Here is a 19,642-nt window from a genome sequence, read left to right on the forward strand (position 1 = left end):
TTATCCACCTTGTGTTGTAGTGGTATGTCGTCATTATGCATTGCCTTTATTGCCTTTTTAAAGGTCTGAACAAACCTCTCAGCCAATCCATTTGTGGCTGGATGATATGGGGCAGATGTGTAATGTTTCACACCATTATTCTTCAGAAATCTCCGGAAATCCTCGGACACAAACTGTGGCCCATTGTCGGAGCAAATCTGTTCTGGCAAGCCATTCTTGGCGAAGATGGTCCGTAGGACTGCAATAGTTTTCTCCGTGGTGGTGGAGGACCTTTTGATGACCTCTGGCCATTTTGAATGGGCGTCCACAGCAATTAGGAACATTGAGTCCATAAATGGACCAGCAAAATCAATGTGTACCCGTTGCCATGGAGATGAGGGCCACTCCCATGGATGTAGCGGGGCCTGTGGTGGAGCGTTTTGGACCTTCTGGCATCCTGTGCATCTCTTGGTCATATCCTCGATTTCTTTAGCGATTCCCGGCCACCACACAAACGCCCTGGCTAGGCTCTTCATTTTTACCCCTCCCAGATGACCGTCATGAAGCTCATTGAGCACTCTATCTCTCAACTTGGGTGGAATTACCACTCGGGATCCACACATCAAGGTCCCCCGGCACACTGACAGCTGTTCTCTCCTTGGCGAGAATGCTGGCAACAGTGAGTCGCCATGTGCTGGCCATCCCTTCACCGTCAAATCATAGACCCGAGAGAGTGTCGGGTCATTTCGGGTTTCCTTCTCTATACTTGAGTTTGTAACAGGTAGACATTCGACTATGGTCGCATGGAATATCTCAACAGGGTCCACTGCAGGTGCTTCCTCTACCGTAGGCAACGGTAGGCGCGACAGCCCGTCAGCGTTTCCATGCTGTTTCGTACCCTTGTACTCCACGTCGTACTGATGTGCCCCTAGAAAAAGTGACCATCTTTGCAGCCGTTGCGCCGTCATCACCGGAACGCCCTTCTTTGGGTTAAAAATGGAGACCAGATGCTGATGATCAGTCAGTAGGGTGAATTTCTGCCCGTGCAGATAGTGATTGAAATTCTTCACCCCCCACACTAGGCTGAGGGGCTCCCTGTCAATCTGGGCGTAGTTACACTCGGCTGAGGTTAACGAGCGCGACGCAAAGGCTATTGGCCTCTCTGAACCGTTAAGGAATTTGTGTGACAGCACCGCTCCGATGCCGTAGGGAGACGCATCACATGCTAACCGAATCGGTAGTGTTGGATTGTAGTGGGCCAATACTTCTTTTGAAGTGATTAGGCATTTACATTTCTGAAAGGCACGCTTACACTCATCACTCCATTTCCATGTTATTCCAGTTTGCAGTAGGGCGTTCAGTGGGCGCAGAATTGTAGATAAATTCGGCAAGAACTTATGGTAGTAGTTCACCAACCCGAGGAACGACCTCAGTTGCGACACATTTTCCGGTGCTGGAGCCTTGACTACAGCCTCAATCTTGTCCGGCGACTTATGTAACCCATCCTCATCAATCATGTGGCCACAATACGAGATTTGTCTCCTGAAGAACTCGCATTTGGGGTGGTTGGCTCGTAGCCCATATTTCTGTAATCTCGTGAGCACCTGCTCCAGGTTGGCAAGGTGTTCACTGTCATTTTCGCCATAACCAGGATGTCATCCAAATAACACTGGGTCCCCGGGATCCCTTGCAGGACTTGTTCCATCGCCCTCTGCCAAATAGCCGGGGCTGATGCTACCCCAAATACCAGTTGATTGTACTGGTAAAGGCCTTTGTGAGTGTTTATCATGAGGTATTTCCTAGATGCTTCTTCCACCTCCATTTGTAGATACGCTTGGGCCAGATCAATCTTTGTAAAGCGTTTCCCTCCAGATAGTGAGGCGAAAATATCTTCTATCCGTGGAAGTGGATACTGTACTGTGTGCAGGACTGGGTTCACAGTTACCTTGAAGTCCCCACAGATGCGAACCTTCTTCGGTTCCCCAGGCGTGCTGCTCAATGATTTCTTCATTACAGGAACGATGGGTGTAGCCCACTCGCTCCAGTCCACCTTGGACAGCACACCCGAACGCTCCAGACTCTCCAGCTCTGCTTCAACGGCTGGGCGGATCACGTAAGGTACTGGGCTTAAAAAATTTTGGGTTTGCGTTATCTTCGATTTTGATCATTGCTGTTACTCCTTTTAGAGTCCCAAGTCCTTGTTGGAACACCTCTTTCGCGTCAGTTAGAATTTTTGACAGTCGTCCAGGTGTGACGTCATCATCCTTTTTATCAGTCACAGTTAGCGCCTGAATGGAATGCCAATCCAATTGTATTTTTTGGATCCATTCACGTCTCAATAATGGTGGTCCTCCATCCGGTAGTATATATAGATACAGTTTCTGTGTTTCCTTGCCGTTGTATTCAAATGGCACCCTTATTTTTCCTCTGGGGTAGACTTTTTGCCCCGTGTATGTCTTCAATGCAATGGACGTGTCCTTCAAGGGTATGTGTGAGAATAGCCGCTCATAGTCTCATCGATTCATGACAGTTAAGGCTGATCCTGTATCCAATTCCATCTTTACTTGGGACCCTGCTATCATGAGGGTGACCCAAATGGCTCGGTGATCCTCCTTTGCGATCACGTTGTGTAACTTTAGACAACTTAGTCTCCTGCTCCCGGAGTCATTATCACTCTCCTGATCTTCCGAACTACTGTCTGTCATTTTTTTTACTTTCTTGTACTTTTCCTTAGTAGTTCTTGTAGTGTTGGTTTTCTTTCCCGACCTGCAGACTCTTGCTATATGTCCCATTTTCCCACATTGCCTGCATACTTTGTCCTTAAACCAGCAGTCCTTCTGATCATGGGTTGTTCTGCCGCAGCGATAGCACTTTTCTGCTCCATACGCCATTTCGTTAGCGCTGTATTCTTGTGGTTTCTGTTGTATTTCCGCAGCTCCCCGTGCTGCTGCTTCGTAGGATACTGCCACGCTGAAAGCCTGTTCTAGCGTCAGGTCCTTTTCCGAAAGTAGTCGTTTCTGGGTTCCTTCACTCTGGAGCCCGCAGACAAACTTATCCTGTAAGGTGTCTGCCAGTCCTGCTCCGAACTGGCAGTGCTTCGATAACTTGCGTAGTTCCGTAAGATAGTCAGCATTGTTCTCATCTTTGTGCTGGTTTCTTTTATGGAACTTGAATCTTTCTGCTATCAGCAGCGGTGTAGGGTTTAGGTGTTCCTGTAAGATATTAACAATCTCTTCAAAACTTTTCTCCATTGGTTTAGCTGGGGTAATTAAATTCCGCAATAGGCCGTACGTTCTCGCGCCCATCAAATTTAATAATACCGACGCCTTCTTTCCATTGGCCACCTCATTGGCATTGCAGTACACTTCAATTCTTTCCACATACGTGGTCCAGTCTTCTACCTCGTTGTCGAAAGCAGTGATACTGCCACTCTTTGGCATCTTGGGTGATTTAAAATGGCGCCTCCCGCGCTTTTTCTTCTTCCCCAATGTAATAAAATGGCGCCTCCTGCGCTTTTCCTTCTTCCCCAATGGAATAAAATGGCGCCTCCTGTGCTTTTCCTTCTTCCCCTTGCTGCCACGCTGCTCCTAGCATTCTACAGGGTAATGGCGACGACCCGCGGCTTCGGCCCGTCTCACTTTTCCTTCCCCGCGTTCTATCCTCTCCACGCTGCCCTGTTCTTGAGCACCGACCGTGCCCTGTGCGCTCCACCCTCTCTCTCTCTTCCTCCCGACGACGCTGCACGGCCCCTTTGCACAGCCGCTCGATCGAGCTCGAGCCCGCCGCAGTCTGGAAGGGTCAGCGCACTACCTGCTACCAGCCCGACTTGCTGGAACACCTCGACTGGGGAGCCAGGCCCAGCTCTCCACAGCCTCCCCTGCAACTCTCCGATGGATCCCTGGGCAGTTGCCCGTGGTTGACGCCCGCCGTTCTGACTTCGACATCCAAGAAGCTTCTCTTCAGGGAAAAGATCCCCGTGAGGTGATGCAGTACTGCAGGTGAGTTCAAACCTGCCCGTCGCCAGTGTAGTGTCCGAGGATCAATAATACTCGGACTGCAGGAGAACAATAAAACAGGTATTTACTGAACAGAGAGTAATTCAAGACTGAAGTACAGAAGCCTGCTATGGCTTTATATACAGGGGTGGTCACTGCCGGTACTGCAGTATAGAATCAGTTCTTCTCTTAAAGGTACATACACAACAGGGGGCAGGGTGGAGAGAAATTGGATGTACCAGTAGAGACAGCTGGAAAAATGGTCAACCATTTCAAATGCCATAGAGGGATCAAGGAACACAAAGCGTGATAATGCATCACAGTTGCAGTCACTCATTTCTTTGCCCTGGGTAGTCGGTGGTGTGAGCAGGTCAGAAGCTGGACTGAAGAAATTCAAAACAGTGAGTTTGAGAGAGATTTGCATTGAGCTAAGTGGTGATGAAATATTTAAGGGCCTTTCAGAGGAAAAGTAATTTAGAGATAGCTGAAAAGGGCAGATGAGTGGAGGATGATTTTTTTTGAGGGAAAGTTTTTAAAAGGAGAGGGGCAGTGCCTGAGCAGAGGAAGCCACTACCAATGTTGGCTAGTGTAGGGGTGGAGTAGCAGCTGTGGAATCCAATTCTCACTGCATCCATCATGCTGTTGCCTTGAACTACAGTTGAAGGGCAGTCGTCACAATATCCTGTTCGGTGTCTTCCAGCAATCAAAATTAAGAAAAGGAGATAGAAACAGTTAGAGACATAGATAAAGTCAAAGGTAGCTCAGCTGTCAATAAAAGTACCCAAGATAAGGGAGAGGTCAAAGGTGATACTAGTGAGGAACACAGAAACAGAAAAATTAGAGCAAGAAAAATAAATAAGGAAAAAAAGATGCAGGAAAATAACAGAATTATGTGAGATTTATCCTATATTGATAGCAGGCTTGACTTTAGCAGCAACGTTATAAGGTAAATAAAACTGTGAAACCCTACCTTGAAGGGGTGGTTTCCCCCCTGTGGCACAAGCAGCAGAGGAGCTGGTGCAGCAACATCAATGGATGCACCCTTGAGCCCTTGTTACCAATTTTCACATTGGTGTCCTGTACATACTTACCTTGGCCACAAGGGAAGGTTTGTAGCCAGGAAATGAAAGTCACCAGTTACAACTTTCAAAGAATCGTGCTTGCTTAAGATTGTGAACAGTTGTTTATCTGTTACTGATCTAGAATCAGCTGCACAACATGTTTAAACAGAACTGCATCCATTTGAAGTAGCTATGCATAATATAAAAGTGATAGGAGTAAAAATGGAAGCATAACAGATATATATGCTTAAGCATGTAGCTATGTTGATAGTTCTTTGTACACAGAAGATGCATATTACAAGCTCACATTAAACAGTGGCGTGTGCTCCTCAGTTGGTTAAGGCAGTGAGTAGCTGTGTTATACAAACCTGGAAGTCCAAAGTTCTATCCCTATTCTCTGTTGAATTAGCTGATTTCAGCTAGGATGTTAGTAAGTGTGGTGCAACTATCCTCAGCACCTCTACAGCCTTTAACTTTATCTAAGTTACCACCTATTTCTCAGCCACCTACTTTCAAAACTAAAGAACCATAGTTTTGCCAGTTCTCCTACTAACTCAATCCTCTGATACTAAGGGTCAACCTTGTTATACTTCTCTGCATCACCTCCATGGCATGAATGTTTCTTAAGATACACTAGGGCCAATTCCCGAATGCATTCACATAACCAGGGCGGCATCCTGACGCTCAGAATCCCCTATGCCCTCCAAGACTGGATCATTTATATAATCTAGATAGGCTCCCTGAGCATTAGTCAGGTCCAAAGGGAACATTACATCTGGAAGGGGATGGGAACCTGGAGTGTAGGGAAAATCATTTACTAGAAGAGGATCCCCTAACTTCAGACCACTTAGCTGCTATAATGAAGACGTCTTCAAAGTCCTGGGAGGGGAAGGTGTCAGAGATGATGAAATAGGAGGTATGCTGGCAGCTCAAGAGCTCATTGGCCACTTCTGCTGTTTCTTCTCATTCTATTGTCGTATTCACCAACTGATGGCAAAGCACATACTGACACCCTTTACCATGGCATTCTTTCTGTGTGCTGCAGATGTTGGCTTGAATGGAGGAATCCACCAGACACAACGATTTGGCAGCACTGTGGTTGATCATAGCCTGTTTGTCAACTCCAGGAATATCTATAGTGGAGTCCTCCAATTCAGAGGCTGTAAGGGCAGTTGGAGCTTCTCCCGTGAATGTTCAGACTGCTGCTAAAGAGTCCTGGATTCTCATATTGAAACAGGCTATATTGTCCAGCGTTGACAGGACTGGGGAACAGTTACAGAGAACCCTGAGAGAGGACATCATTGATCTCATTGGTACCAATAAATCTGCTGTCATGCAGATCAGTGGCTAAGTGAGGCAGTGCCTAGTTTTAATAGCATGGCCGGAATATGTATAGAGGATAGTGCATATCCGGACTGTTCTGATGCCTGCACAGGTGGCACAATGTACGCAAGGCCAGACAGCCCATACAGGAGTCGAGGTTTGGTGGCCTACAGAGGCTCCATCTCAAGACTCAGCTGCTGAGAGGCGAAGGCCACCTCAATGCCAAGAGGCTCATATTTATACATAGCACCCAGCCCCCTCACATACTCCTGTCACTAAGGTAATACATGAAGAAGCACAGGCTAGGATTAAGAGCACTTGTATTTCATACTGTCACCAAAGGGAAGCACCATTGTAGAAAATAGTAAGTACACACATACAATTATTAAAAATATGGTTAAATTAATATTAAGTGTGCAGAGACTATTCTTGCAAAGGTTTGAGAATAGGTTTCAACAGGTGGCATGCATGGGCAATTTATCAGTTATGTTGAAAAGGGAAGGTATATTTATGAGGGATTGGGGAAGATGTAGATACGACTGTTAATTCACATTAAAAGGTAAGAAGTGGAGGTATGTTCATCTCTGTCTATAGATTCTGATGTGAGGATGCTGACACGTGTGTACAAAGCGCCTTTGGTGCAGACTGACCTGCCTGCCATCCTTCCTTTGGTCCTTCTCTTCTTTCAAAAAAAATGAGGTACAGGGGGATTCTCAATGGGGAACCAAGGAAGGTAACCTAGCAGCAATGGAAATACTGCCGGGAGCTTTACTCAAATCTAATAGTTAGCCTGACCCTCTAAGATCTTCCAGGGTCAGGGTAGAATGAGATATGTGGGCACAAAGCCCATCTCACCACCAAACTGGTGGGATTCCTGCTGAATCAGAAAATTCAAGTCATTGGCAATCTTCTTCCTGAGTTTTTAAAACATACTGCCATGTGCAGCTCAGTGCCTACCAACCCTGGCTGCCCAGTTTTATGGATGGGTAATGGAAAAAGTGCTAAACTGATGAAAATCACTTTCACAATGTCATGATGTAATTTTGCCCTCATTTACAAGAATCTGCTTCCAGGTTGCTTCTTTAACCCATTAGGATTTATTGCACAAAATTAGACCAGGAAAAAAATGAGCAGAAATCAAGAAAAGCAGATTTCCACCGAATTGTCCAATTGGTTACAACAATCAATTATCATTCTTTGATGTAATGTTTTCCTGACTGACCTGTTTGGACACCATTCACACCTTTGATTGCTGTGATTATCTCTCTGCCGAGGTGTGATAAATGGCAGTTAGAAAGATTACCTGTAAACATCTGACATTATTCTCTGACTATATAAACTGTGTCTTTATGCATTTCTCCACTTCACCTGATGAAGGAGCAGCGCTCCGAAAGCTTGTGATTTCAAATAAAGCTGTTGGACTATAACCTGGTGTTGTGTGACTTCTTACATTCTTTCTTCACAGCCAAGGAAATACTTTTGTTTTGAAGTGTTGTCACATCTGTAATTAAGGGAATGCCTAGCAAGTTGATTAATTTGGATGTGCATGCAATAGATTAAATCTTAAACTACATCACACTAAATAAAATAAAATTAACAACCCATCTAAATATAATCTTAATATATCCTGCATTGTCAAAAATAAATATTTTAAAAATCCAATACTGGACAAATTACAGTCTGACATTGGGTGAATCAAAATGTTACAAGTAATATATACTAACATTATTCTCTTAGGAATAATAAACAAGAAACAAAAGATCTAAAAAATACTTTTATTAATGTAAAGAAAAGAAAATCTCATAAATTTTAAAAACTGGTAATATATTATTTATTCCAAATTGGATTGTTGGGATTATTTCCTTAAACATACACTATTGTTACAGATATTATTCATCCCATTATAGTGATCAAAATTAGGCTATAATTGTTATTATGGTAAAATTAATGGACGTATATATAAATGTAAATAAAGCATTACTGTGTTATTAGCATATTTTCCCATCTTTAACGCTGTCAGTTCTGCACAGTCAGTGAACTGGAAGGTCATCTTTTGTTATTATTTATATTTATTATTCAGAACAATATCCTTTAGTGATCTGTAACATGATGCATTGACTTTGACCTGTGGGTACACTTTCCCTTTTGCTGTGGTGAATTAGTGTGCGACAGTTGTGGGAGCCAATCACTTGGTGTCGAGTGGATAGTGTGTGACACTTCCCATTGGAGGTAGGCGACACTGTGTGTGTGAGAGGAGAGAAAGAAAGAGGGGAAATCTGTCGTCTATCTGCCTATCTGGAGGACCGAGTCAGTCAGGCCGAGCGCATCAACAGAGAGAGAGAGAGAGAGAATAAGGAGTGATCCAGCCAGCGCTCTGCAGCAGGAGCCACCAGCCATTCAGTCGCCCCCAGTCGCACGCACCAAGCACTGAACATGGCAGGTATCCTAGCCTGGTTCTGGAACGAGAGGTTCTGGCTGCCCCACAACGTAACCTGGGCAGATCTGAAAAACACGGACGAAGCCACTTTCCCGCAGGCGGAAGACCTCTACCTGGCGTTTCCTCTGGCCTTCTGCATTTTTATGGTCCGGCTGATTTTCGAAAGGTAGGAAATACAGACGCGTCTCAGTTGCTTCAGATCTACGAGTATAGGCCTGGGTTTACAATGCAATATTTAAACTGGCGTCGTTTAAATAAAGATCTTACATAACATTGCATATCAAGTGGCATTGTGCCACGTTCTGTGATTGTGGGCTTTTAAATAATTGGATTGAATGGCAATGTGGATATTTCATGCAGCGAGTGGTGGGAACGGTGCTCAGCAAACTTGCAGCATGTCGACTGTGCGATATTTCATTGATCAATAAACACGTCTCCTCCCAGTCAGCATCCGAGTCTCGGGACCCAACACTTTGCAGCCGGCTGGCCAAGATTTACTTTCAGTGCAGAGGATAAAACAACACTTTGCCCTACTTAGCCAGGCTTGGCCAATGTGTGCAAAGTATTTTGCTTTCAAAAGGCGAACCGCCTGTGTATCTCACTCCGGCAAAAGTAACGCTGGGGAGCGAGATCCAGCTTTGTTCTTTGGATTTAGGAAAGCGCCGTTAGTTCCCAATTGGGGAAAGTCGGAGATGTATCGGTTGTACAGGCAGCCGTGAGCAGAATAGTCTCCTTGGGATTCATTTTTTGTTACATTTGAAAACGGTGTAAGTTTGCAGTCCAGGATATCGCCCACCTGTTCTGGTCTTAAAGCTGTAAACAAAGAGATGTCTTTAATATTGGCACCGCGAGTTTCAGTCCGGCCTAATAAAACAATATGCAGCTGTCATTGCTACGTTAACAGGCATTTCAATACAAGTCTTGCTGCAGTGAACACTTTTTAAAGTAATCACTTCTATCTCATTCAAATCAGCTCTTTTGGTACATCGTTCGGTTCTTAATAATGGGTGCGTTCCTCATTCATGGGGCCAATTGGTACGATTCGTAAAGTAGCGACACCGAGGATGGCCTTAAAAAAGTTAAAGTTGAGTTTTGCCAGCAAAAATCATTAAGCCTGCAAAACATGTTTTATACAGACAATGCACAAGAAGAGATTTTAAGAAGTTGGGTGCCATTAGGCATATTAAACACGAATGACTGAATTTTTAAGAAGCTGCATGCAACTTTTATTTTACACCGCAGATACTGATAATTTAAAACAAGCACTGCATTCATTTGATACTTTAATTCTATGGTAACATTTATATTTAAATAACTCGTGCTTTCTGTTCGGTCTGCTGTACTTCTCATAACATCTGCAGTGCTCATCTCCACCATGAAGTTTTACTTCAGTCTGGGTAATCAGCAAGCTATCAAGCTGTTCTGTAAAAATCTGGTTAACAGGAGAAATGTTCCTTTTGATTGCTAAGTGTTAGCAATGATATAAACCCAGCAGGAAGGTTTCCTGCCTTCTTTGCATCTAATGAAACCGTAAAAGCGTTCTAAAAATATGTTCAAGATTTTGCTGGAAATAGCTAAGCTCAAAATATCTTCCTGCTCTGTTTAAGATACTGCTAGCACATAGTGACCAGAGGATATCTCTCCCCGCCTCCCCCCCCACAATGACTGGCTATTTTATGGGGGGGAGGGGTGCGGGTCAGTGGGCGCGTTTGGTGGTGGGTCGGGTGGGAAAGTGTTTTTTTTCCCCCAGCGGGTCGAGATCCCACTGTGAACCCGCTGCCATGCACCTTTCCCCTATGTCAGGTCTGTCAGCGCAGAGCAGACCCGACACGAAGCGACGGGGGACCCAATTCAGATAATTATGACCTTGTTTAGAGATCATTAAAAATACATTTGAGCTTAGCTTTTGATTTTACATGCTCATCCATGGGGTCCTCGCTGCTCGGGGATCACATCTGTTAAGCTTAGGCGGGAGATGAATGGCCATTGAATCAGCTGTTGAGTTGACAGCTTCAAATGTAAAGTAAAAGCTCCCACGTTACAGAGATATCTTCCCTCAGCCACAGGCTCTTCCTCACTGCATTTCCATGACAGATTCACCATGCTGCAAGTCTTTACACAAGTCTCCATCCAATCTGACCTCATTACTTCTCTCACCATTGACAGATCGCTTCTGTCATCTCTACTTCACCTGCCATCTATTCCATCAACGTGGGTGCCCTTTATACTCTCTCACCTTGGTTCTCAGAATCCCACCAAGATCAGCCCCAACACCAGCAGCACCAGGCAGAACCAACAACAGCACCAACCTTCTCTGCAGTCAACTGATGCTGCACAGGACACAGGGCATCAGCACCCGACCACATTGAGGGTTGGCCTCACCATGGCCAGATTTACTTCACATGATGGTGTACACCTTGGCTGCCACATGATGCACCAGGTTGGCACCACCCCACACCAACACCATAAAGCATCCCTACAATGCCCAAGCCATTCCTTTCACACTCATGACCATTGCGGGGGGTACCGTTATGTCTCACCATTCACTACAACTCACTAAGCCACTTCCAAAGGTGCATACAAATCTGTCCAAGAATGCAAAGTGTTGAAAAAGGTTTCAATGTTTGACACCACATTAACAGAAACTTTACATGAACATTGAATAAAACACCCAAATGGTTACCCTTGAGTGTCGTTAGTTGGTATGATTGGACTAGGATGAGGGTGAGTGTGAGGGGTGGCTAGTGAGATGGGGATGTGATAATATAGATAGGGAGAGAGAGATGGGTGGAGGTGCAAGATAAGTTAGTGTGAGTAAAGATCTGCAGGGGTAGGGTAGGGAAGGCAGCATGGTGGGGATGTGATAAGAGGCACAGCAGGATGAAGGTGAGTGTGGCTTTGTACTAACATTTTGTGATCCAATGAGATAATTGAAAGGTTTGAGCCATTGCACTCAGGTTCTCCTGATGACACCCCTGCTTGTGACCTCCTCTGCAATCTCGAAGCAGGCTGTTTTGGTCTCCTGGGGAGGTCTCTTCCGCCCATCGGAAGGGAAGAGGACCTCCCTGCGTGCTCTGACTCCCTGCATAAGCCCTGCATCTCTGTGCAGTGATTGTCAGTGTTTGCAGCACCTCAATGCTGTAGAACACTGACAGCACAAATGTCAAAATAAATTTGGACATGGTCCCTTTAAGGAAACCGGCTGATGACGCGTCATCAAATGACATCACCAGATCTGCTTCTTCTAATTGGCCAGGAAATGTGCTGGGCGGGCTTAACAAGCCCAATCAGGGGAAATTCATTTCAGACAGAGGGATGGAGCCAGCAGCGGGGTCGGGACCTGCCACCGACATCACCCGCCATGGACCCGCCGAGGTCGTTTATTAACTTAGTCTGATTGTCGGAACCTGAAATCTGTGATTATTTTAATCAATCACATACATAGAAGCAAGTTGAATGAAGGCTTGAGATTTCAAAGATTTGAGTTGTGTAAATCCCTGAACTGCGTAATAACATTATTAATATGTAGATGGTCTCTTGAAAATGTTTAGGTACCACAACATATAGGCATAAACCATAGATAGGTACAAAGGCTGAGAAATAATTTACTTCTATAGTCTTTTGAATATTATTTACATAAGTCTTCAGTCACTGCCTGCATGCGTCTGGAATTCAGAAGTACTTCATTACATTGGTGCCCATACAATAAACACACAAACTAACTTATTCCATCATCAAAAGCAATTGGTCTCATTATTAGTGGACAGGATCGTGAAATGCCATCTCTAAAATACTGGTCAAATTTCCAAAATTCCATCTCATAAAAATGGAACTTGATTTATTCAGTCACTGTAAAACAGTGGCTCTGCAGTTTATTAATTGAGATGTATTTTCAAGTGCACAGACAAATTGAAGATTTTCCAGCAGTTCGATCAAGTAGTTGCAGACTTGTATCAGTGTACAGAGTTCAGTTGCTACTTCTGTTGGTCATTTATGTTTTGAAATTAAATGTATTCAAAATGATTGGAATAGAAGGATTAAAGATGATTGTATTTTTTTTACCATTTTGTAATTGATGATTTGATAAACTCATATATTAAGTTTCTAATCCCCACTCTGGGATACTGCTTTATTAAACTTTGAGGAAAATGTGAAGGTGACCGGACTGTATTTATGCACTGTTAGCCTTAGGTTTCTGGAACTTGGACTGCAGTAAGGAAAGAAATCTATTTTAAAATTTTAACAGATTATCAAAGTCACTGATTTACAAGTTTCATAGATAAAAGGAAATATTTGCAGAAGATGATCTCAAAAACACCAGTAAAAATCACAGAAACTCCCCTAATCCCAAGTCATAAAAACAGAATTTGATTTATTCAGTTACTGTAAAGCAATTACCCTGCTGATTATTAACTGGGATATGTTTTTAAGAGTAAGGGCAAATTGCAAATTTTCCAGCAGTTGAATCACGTAGCTGCATATTATTTTATTAGTGTATTGATTATTATTTCTCCTGAACCATTTTTATTTCTGGAAAAGACTCTTCCTTAACACTATGAAACCATTACAACTAATATTTGTACTTGACGCAATAGTAAAACTGCCAAGCGGTGAACACTTCTAATTACAAATGGACTATGGATTGTGACAATACATTTTAATGAAAAGTGAATATTAATGTTGATTCATTATATTACTACGTTGAAATATTTTGAGAATTCTGTAACTGAAGATTTTGGCTTGAATTTTCCTCCAAATTGCAGCCCAATTTGGGGCAGTAAACCGAGTGAGATGAGTTCTTAGAGGTTACTGTCTTGAATATACCACAAAAAAACTGCCAGTGGTGTGAATGGGCTGGTAGGCTAGTGAGAGTGGGCTGGAGGGTAATTGGTGCACAGTCGAAGATGGTTATAGGTCCCATGTCAGCTCTTGACACAGAGAAGCTGCATCTTCTTTAGGACTAAGTAATCAATCCTTGAGTGCATTTGGTGCGGGTTTGAGTAGAAGATGTATTCCTTTGTGGGATGCATGGCTTGCTATACATCAACTAGGTCATTGCATCATTTTTAGATGGTTCTGGCTGCCTGCTCTGGATTCCCCACCTTTGCTGGAAGTCTGTCTGGAATACATAAGCCTTGTAATTTCATCAAGTAAGACCATAGTGACCTTGTGACCAATTTTCTATCCTGGGTGAGGCTCCAATCACAGCGTGAGCCTCACCCATAAAAAGTGAGCAGCGGAATTCTTCATTTTTCTCTGGGGAAAGAAACATCAAATGGACAGGACACACCATTTTCCAAGGATGGCAGGGCTTCCTTGAGTGCAAAAACTTTCATCTTGAACCCATGTAGGTGTCGAGGCTCTTCATATCAACTTGATGGCCTTGATGAAGAGAAAGGTTTCACATTCAATTGATGTACAGTAGGCCACAGAAACATGGGGCAATTTTGCCAGCCCTGGGGAGGCGGGTTTGGAGGCGGGACTGCCGGGAAAATGGCAGAATCTGGGGGCGGGTACCCATCCCGCCCCCAACCCGACTCCGTGCCATCTTCCCAAGCAGTTAAGAGGATTATCCCCATTTTTCCAGCAGAGGTGCGGCCTTCCCGATGTCGGGAAACCCTGGCAGGGTCAGCGAGGCGAGCAGTGAGTCTGTGGGGGTGAGAGGGGTCCAAAAGTGCGCTGTGGAGGTAAGTAATGGGTGCAAGTGTGGAGAGGTAAGTATGTGAAGTGAGTGAAAGGTGTTAGAAAAAGTTTACTCACTTTTGTTTCCTCCTGCAGGCTTCAATCGTTGGGGATCCGGAGGCTCCGGAATCTCCACGGCAGAGATGACAGAATGGCTGCTGCATTCTCTGATGCAATAGCCATCTGCTTTCTGCTCAGGAAATAGGTTTGGTGAGCCTTGAGTATAAGAACTCACCAAACAACAGAGAATGTCAGTGTTTGACAGCTTCTCAAAGCTATCAAACGATGATAATTCATCTGTCAAAAATTTGAAACGTCATGTGCTGACGTTCTCTGTCACCGGCTTTCCCTTAATTGGCCTGCTAAGCCCGCTGGGCGGTCTTAACAAGGTCAATCAAGGGAAAATAGCATGGATTGGCCACAAGTCGATGGAGGCGGGACTAAAATCTGACAAGCAGCAGTCCAGCCTCCAACGCACCCCCATTGGCAAAATCACCCTCATTGTCATCCACTTTAGTGGCCATTTTCTAGGAAGGGGCTGTCCACAGTGCCCACATTCTGTTAAGGAAGAGAAACGCTAAGTGGATGGCTCTCAGCAAAACCTATATATCCCCCAGATCCATGGCAGTTAAGCCTACCCAGAACACCCCGCCCCCACCCCCTAACAGCAAAAGAGGGCCTTAGGCTGGAAGCCTGACCATTTATTTGTAATTCTACATCTGCCAGCTCCATCAAAGTGTACTTTGCAGTTTGGACACAATGAAAGACTGTGCAAAAGGGCAATGGTTGTGCACAGTGCTTAATATGGTATCTCCAAGAGGGTTGGTGAGTTTTGAACTGAGATTTGTGTGGTGCTTGATTAACCAACTAAGAAATGTGTACTAAAGTGAGAACACTCACCCTTGCCTTGTTCCTGTGAGCAGGAAACATCTCCCTCAATTGCAGCCAGGTGCGATTGGAGTTAGGTGATTGCCTCAGCTTGGGCACTGAGCTCTCTCCATGCAACTGGCATTCCACTATTGAAGGGTGATATATAGCACCAAATAGAACCGCTCTCCTTAGGTGCACTTTCTATGGCCAAACCCTCATACCATCAGCATCAAAGGGCGTTATGTTGTTCCCATGTCTCTGTTGTGTCATTGTGAACAATTAGGCATCTTTTCTGTTATCACTATAACATCATCTCTTACAGTGATCTGGAGCCCTTTAAGAGCTCCTCCTGCACCCAATGTTTTTATCCACAGCCAACTATGCTGTGGACTAAACTCCCCAGCAACCTAGTCAAATAGCTGCTGTCAGAAATTTGGGTACTGTCTGTCTCTGCCCTGTGAGAAAATGGGTGCCTGAGATTTGGGCCAGTAGAAGCCTATTTTTGTTAGAATCGAAAAACAGCACCCTATTTATTGCTTTCTACCACTTGAGTGGTAGCTGTAAAAATACATGTTCATGAAGGGACAGCAGGACAAATCAGGTAACTCTTGACCAGGCCATCCACTTAGAATGCATAATTCAAAGTAAAATTAATGAGCATTTAAAAACCAAGGATAGCCAGCATGGATCTGTTAAAGGCAAGTTGTATTTGATAAATTTAATAGAACTTTTTGAAGAAATGACTGATTGGATAGATAAAGGGAATGTGGTAGATTTATAAGGATTTTTAGAAGGTGTTCAATAAGGTGTCTCACAAAGCTTGTTAGAAGAATGTAATAGCATGCATAGAATATTAGTTGACCAACAGGAAACAAAGAGTTAGGGCAGTGTTGTCCAATACATTAGCCATTAATCACATGTAGCGAATTGGGAATCCTGATGCAGCTAATTGCATTTCTGATTAGTAAATAACAAATGAATAATATACATCGTCATTGGGCATGTGATCTCAATATTCATATTTGCACACTATGCATGTGTACTTTAACCTTTTTGTATGTTTGTTGGTTAAATGGTAAGAAAATAAGCAGAGTGTGTGAGTGTTTTTTAAATGTTAAGGTAAGAACATAAGAAAAAGGAGCAGGAGTAGGCCATACAGCCCCTTGAGCCTACTCCGCCTTTCAATAAGATCATGGCTGATCTTCGACCTCAACTCCACTTTCCTACCCTATCCCCATATCCTTTGATTCCCTTAGTGTCCAAACATCTACAACTTGAATATACTCAATGTTGTGTATGTACCTTTAAGGGAAGAACTGGTTTTAGACTGCAGTACCGGCAGTGACCACCCCTGTATAAAAGGCCCTAGCAGGCTTCTGTATTTCAGTCTGACGTTGCCCTCCTGTTCAGTAAAGTCATGTTAAACTGTTCTCCCGAAGTCCGTGTATTATTGAGGCGCGGACTTTACAGTGGCGACGAGTAAGTTCGAACTCACCTGCAGTGTGACATCATCTCACGGGGATCTCGCCCTGAGAGGAGGTTTCTTGGAGGTCATAGTCTGAGCAATGGGCGTCGACCGCGGGCAACTGCCCAAAGAATTCATCGGTGCTCGGAGAATTACGGGAGAAACTGTGGAGAGCTGTGCTTGGCTCCCCAGTTAAGGTGTTCCAGCAAATCGTGCTGGTAGCAGGTAGTGCGCTGACCCTTCCGGACTGCGGTGGGCTCAAGCTCCATCGAGCGGCTCTACAAAACGGGCCGCGCAGTGTCGCCGGGAAAAGAAAACGAGAGAGAGAGGGTGGAGTGCACAGGGCGCGGTCGGTGCTCAAGAACCGGGCAGCGGAGAGAAAATAAACGGGGGGGGAAGGAAAGCGAGACGCACAGAAGCCGTGGGTCACCGCCATTACCCCGTAGAAAGTTGGAGCAGCGCGGCAGCAAGGGGAAGAAGGAAAAGCGCGGGAGGCGCCATTTTATTCCATTGGGGAAGAAGAAAAAGCGCGGGAGGCGCCATTTTAAATCACCCAAGATGCCGAAAAGTGGCAGTATCACTGCTTTCGACAACCAGGTAGAAGACTGGACCACGTATGTGGAAAGAATTGAAGTGTACTGCAAGGCAAATGAGGTGGCCGATGGAAAGAGGGCGTCGGTATTATTGAATTTGATGGGCGCGAGTACGTACGGCCTATTGCGGAATTTAATTACCCCAGCTAAACCAATGGAGAAAAGTTTTGAGGAGATTGTTAATATCTTACAGGAACACCTAAACCCTACACCGCTGCTGATAGCAGAAAGATTCAAGTTCCATAAAAGAAACCAGCACAAAGATGAGAGCAATGCTGACTATCTTACGGAACTACGCAAGTTATCGAAGCACTGCCAGTTCGGAGCAGAACTGGCAGACACCTTACGGGATAAGTTTGTCTGTGGGCTCCAGAGTGAAGGAACCCAGAAACGACTACTTTCAAAAAAGGACCTGACGCTAGAACAGGCTTTCAGCGTGGCAGTATCCTACGAAGCAGCAGCACGGGGAGCTGCGGAAATACAACAGAAACCACAAGAATACAGCGCTAACGAAATGGCGTATGGAGCAGAAAAGTGCTATCGCTGCGGCAGAACAACCCATGAGCAGAAGGACTGCTGGTTTAAGGACAAAGTATGCAGGCAATGCGGAAAAATGGGACATATAGCAAGAGTCTGCAGGTCGGGAAAGAAAACCAACATGACAAGAACTACTAAGGAACAGTACAGGAAAGTAAAGAAACTGACAGACAGTAGTTCAGAAGATCAGGAGAGTGATAAGGACTCCGGGAGCAGGAGACTAAGTTGTCTAAAGTTACACAACGTGATCGCAAAGGAGGATCACCGAACCATTTGGGTCACCCTCATGATAGCAGGGTCCCCAGTAAAGATGGAATTGGACACATGATCAGCCCTAACTGTCATGAATCAACGAGAGTATGAGCGGCTATTCTCACACATACCCTTAAAGGACACATCCATTGTATTGAAGACATACACGGGGCAAAAGGTCTACCCCAGAGGAAAAATAAGGGTGCCAGTTAAATATAACGGCAAGGAAACACAGAAACTATATATGTATATACTACGAGATGGAGGACCACCATTATTGGGACGTGAATGGATCCGAAAAATACAATTGGATTGGCATTCCATTCTGGCGCTAACTGTGACTGACAAAAAGGATGATGACGGCGCACCTGGACGTCTGTCACAAATTCTATCTGACGCGGAAGAGGTGTTCCAACAAGGACTTGGGACTCTAAAAGGAGTAAAGGCAACCATAAAGATTGAGGATAACGCAAACCCAAAAATTTTTAAGGCCAGACCGGTGCCATACGCGATCCACCCAGCCATTGAAGCTGAACTGGGGAGTCTGGAGCGTTCGGGTGTGCTGTCCAAGGTGGACTGGAGCGAGTGGGCCACACCCATCGCTCCTGTAATGAAGAAAGCATTGAGCAGCACGCCTGAGGAGCCGAAGAAGGTTCGCATCTGTGGGGACTTCAAGGTGACTCTGAACCCAGTCCTGCACACAGTACAGTATCCACTTCTGCGGATAGAAGATATTTTCGCCTCACTATCTGGAGGGAAACGTTTTACAAAGATTGATCTGGCCCAAGCGTATCTACAAATGGAGGTGGAAGAAGCATCTAGAAAATACCTCACGATAAACACTCACAAAGGCCTTTACCAGTAGAATCGACTGGTATTCGGGGTAGCATCAGCCCTGGCTATTTGGCAGAGGGCGATGGAAGAAGTCCTGCAAGGGATCCCGGGGACCCAGTGTTATTTGGACGATATCCTGGTTACGGGAGAAAATGACAGTGAATACCTTGCCAACCTGAAGCAGGTGCTCACGAGATTACAGGAATATGGGCTACAAGCCAACCGCCCCAAATGCGAGTTCTTCAGGAGACAAATCTCGTATTGTGGCCACATGATTGATGAGGAAGGGTTGCATAAGTCGCCGGACAAGATTGAGGCTGTAGTCAAGGCTCCAGCACCGGAAAATGTGTCGCAACTGAGGTCGTTCCTCGGGTTGGTGAACTACTACCATAAGTTCTTGCCGAATTTATCTACAATTCTGCACCCACTGAATGCCCTGCTGCAAACTGGAGTGACATGGAAATGGAGTGATGAGTGTAAGCGTGCCTTTCAGGAATGTAAATGCCTAATCACTTCAAAAGAAGTATTGGCCCACTACAACCCAACACTACCGATTCGGTTGGCATGTGATGTGTCACCCTATGGCATTGGAGCGGTACTGTCACACAAATTCC

The 19,642-nt window shown here is 44.8% G+C and overlaps 1 protein-coding gene across 5 annotated transcripts in view; it reads left to right on the plus strand.

Moving 5' to 3' along the window:
* Nucleotides 1–8,482: 8,482 nt before the first annotated feature.
* cers6 (ceramide synthase 6) overlaps nt 8,483–19,642 on the plus strand; it is a 384,111-nt gene continuing 372,951 nt past the window's right edge. Inside the window, exon 1 of one of the 5 annotated variants that reach the window (XR_015078198.1) lies at nt 8,483–8,961. Coding sequence is in view for 3 of the 5 variants with exons in the window: in XM_085986468.1 (XP_085842594.1) it covers nt 8,792–8,961 (170 nt within the window). In the remaining 2 variants the exon portion in view is untranslated. The remainder of the gene's footprint in view (nt 8,962–19,642) is intronic. The other 4 variants (XM_085986468.1, XM_085986467.1, XM_085986466.1 and 1 more) reach the window with 4 other exon arrangements.

The sequence above is a fragment of the Somniosus microcephalus genome, chromosome 4 (assembly GCF_052327205.1).
Source record: "Somniosus microcephalus isolate GS21.2 chromosome 4, FLI_Smic_1.0, whole genome shotgun sequence".
Taxonomy (NCBI): Eukaryota; Metazoa; Chordata; class Chondrichthyes; order Squaliformes; family Somniosidae; genus Somniosus; species Somniosus microcephalus.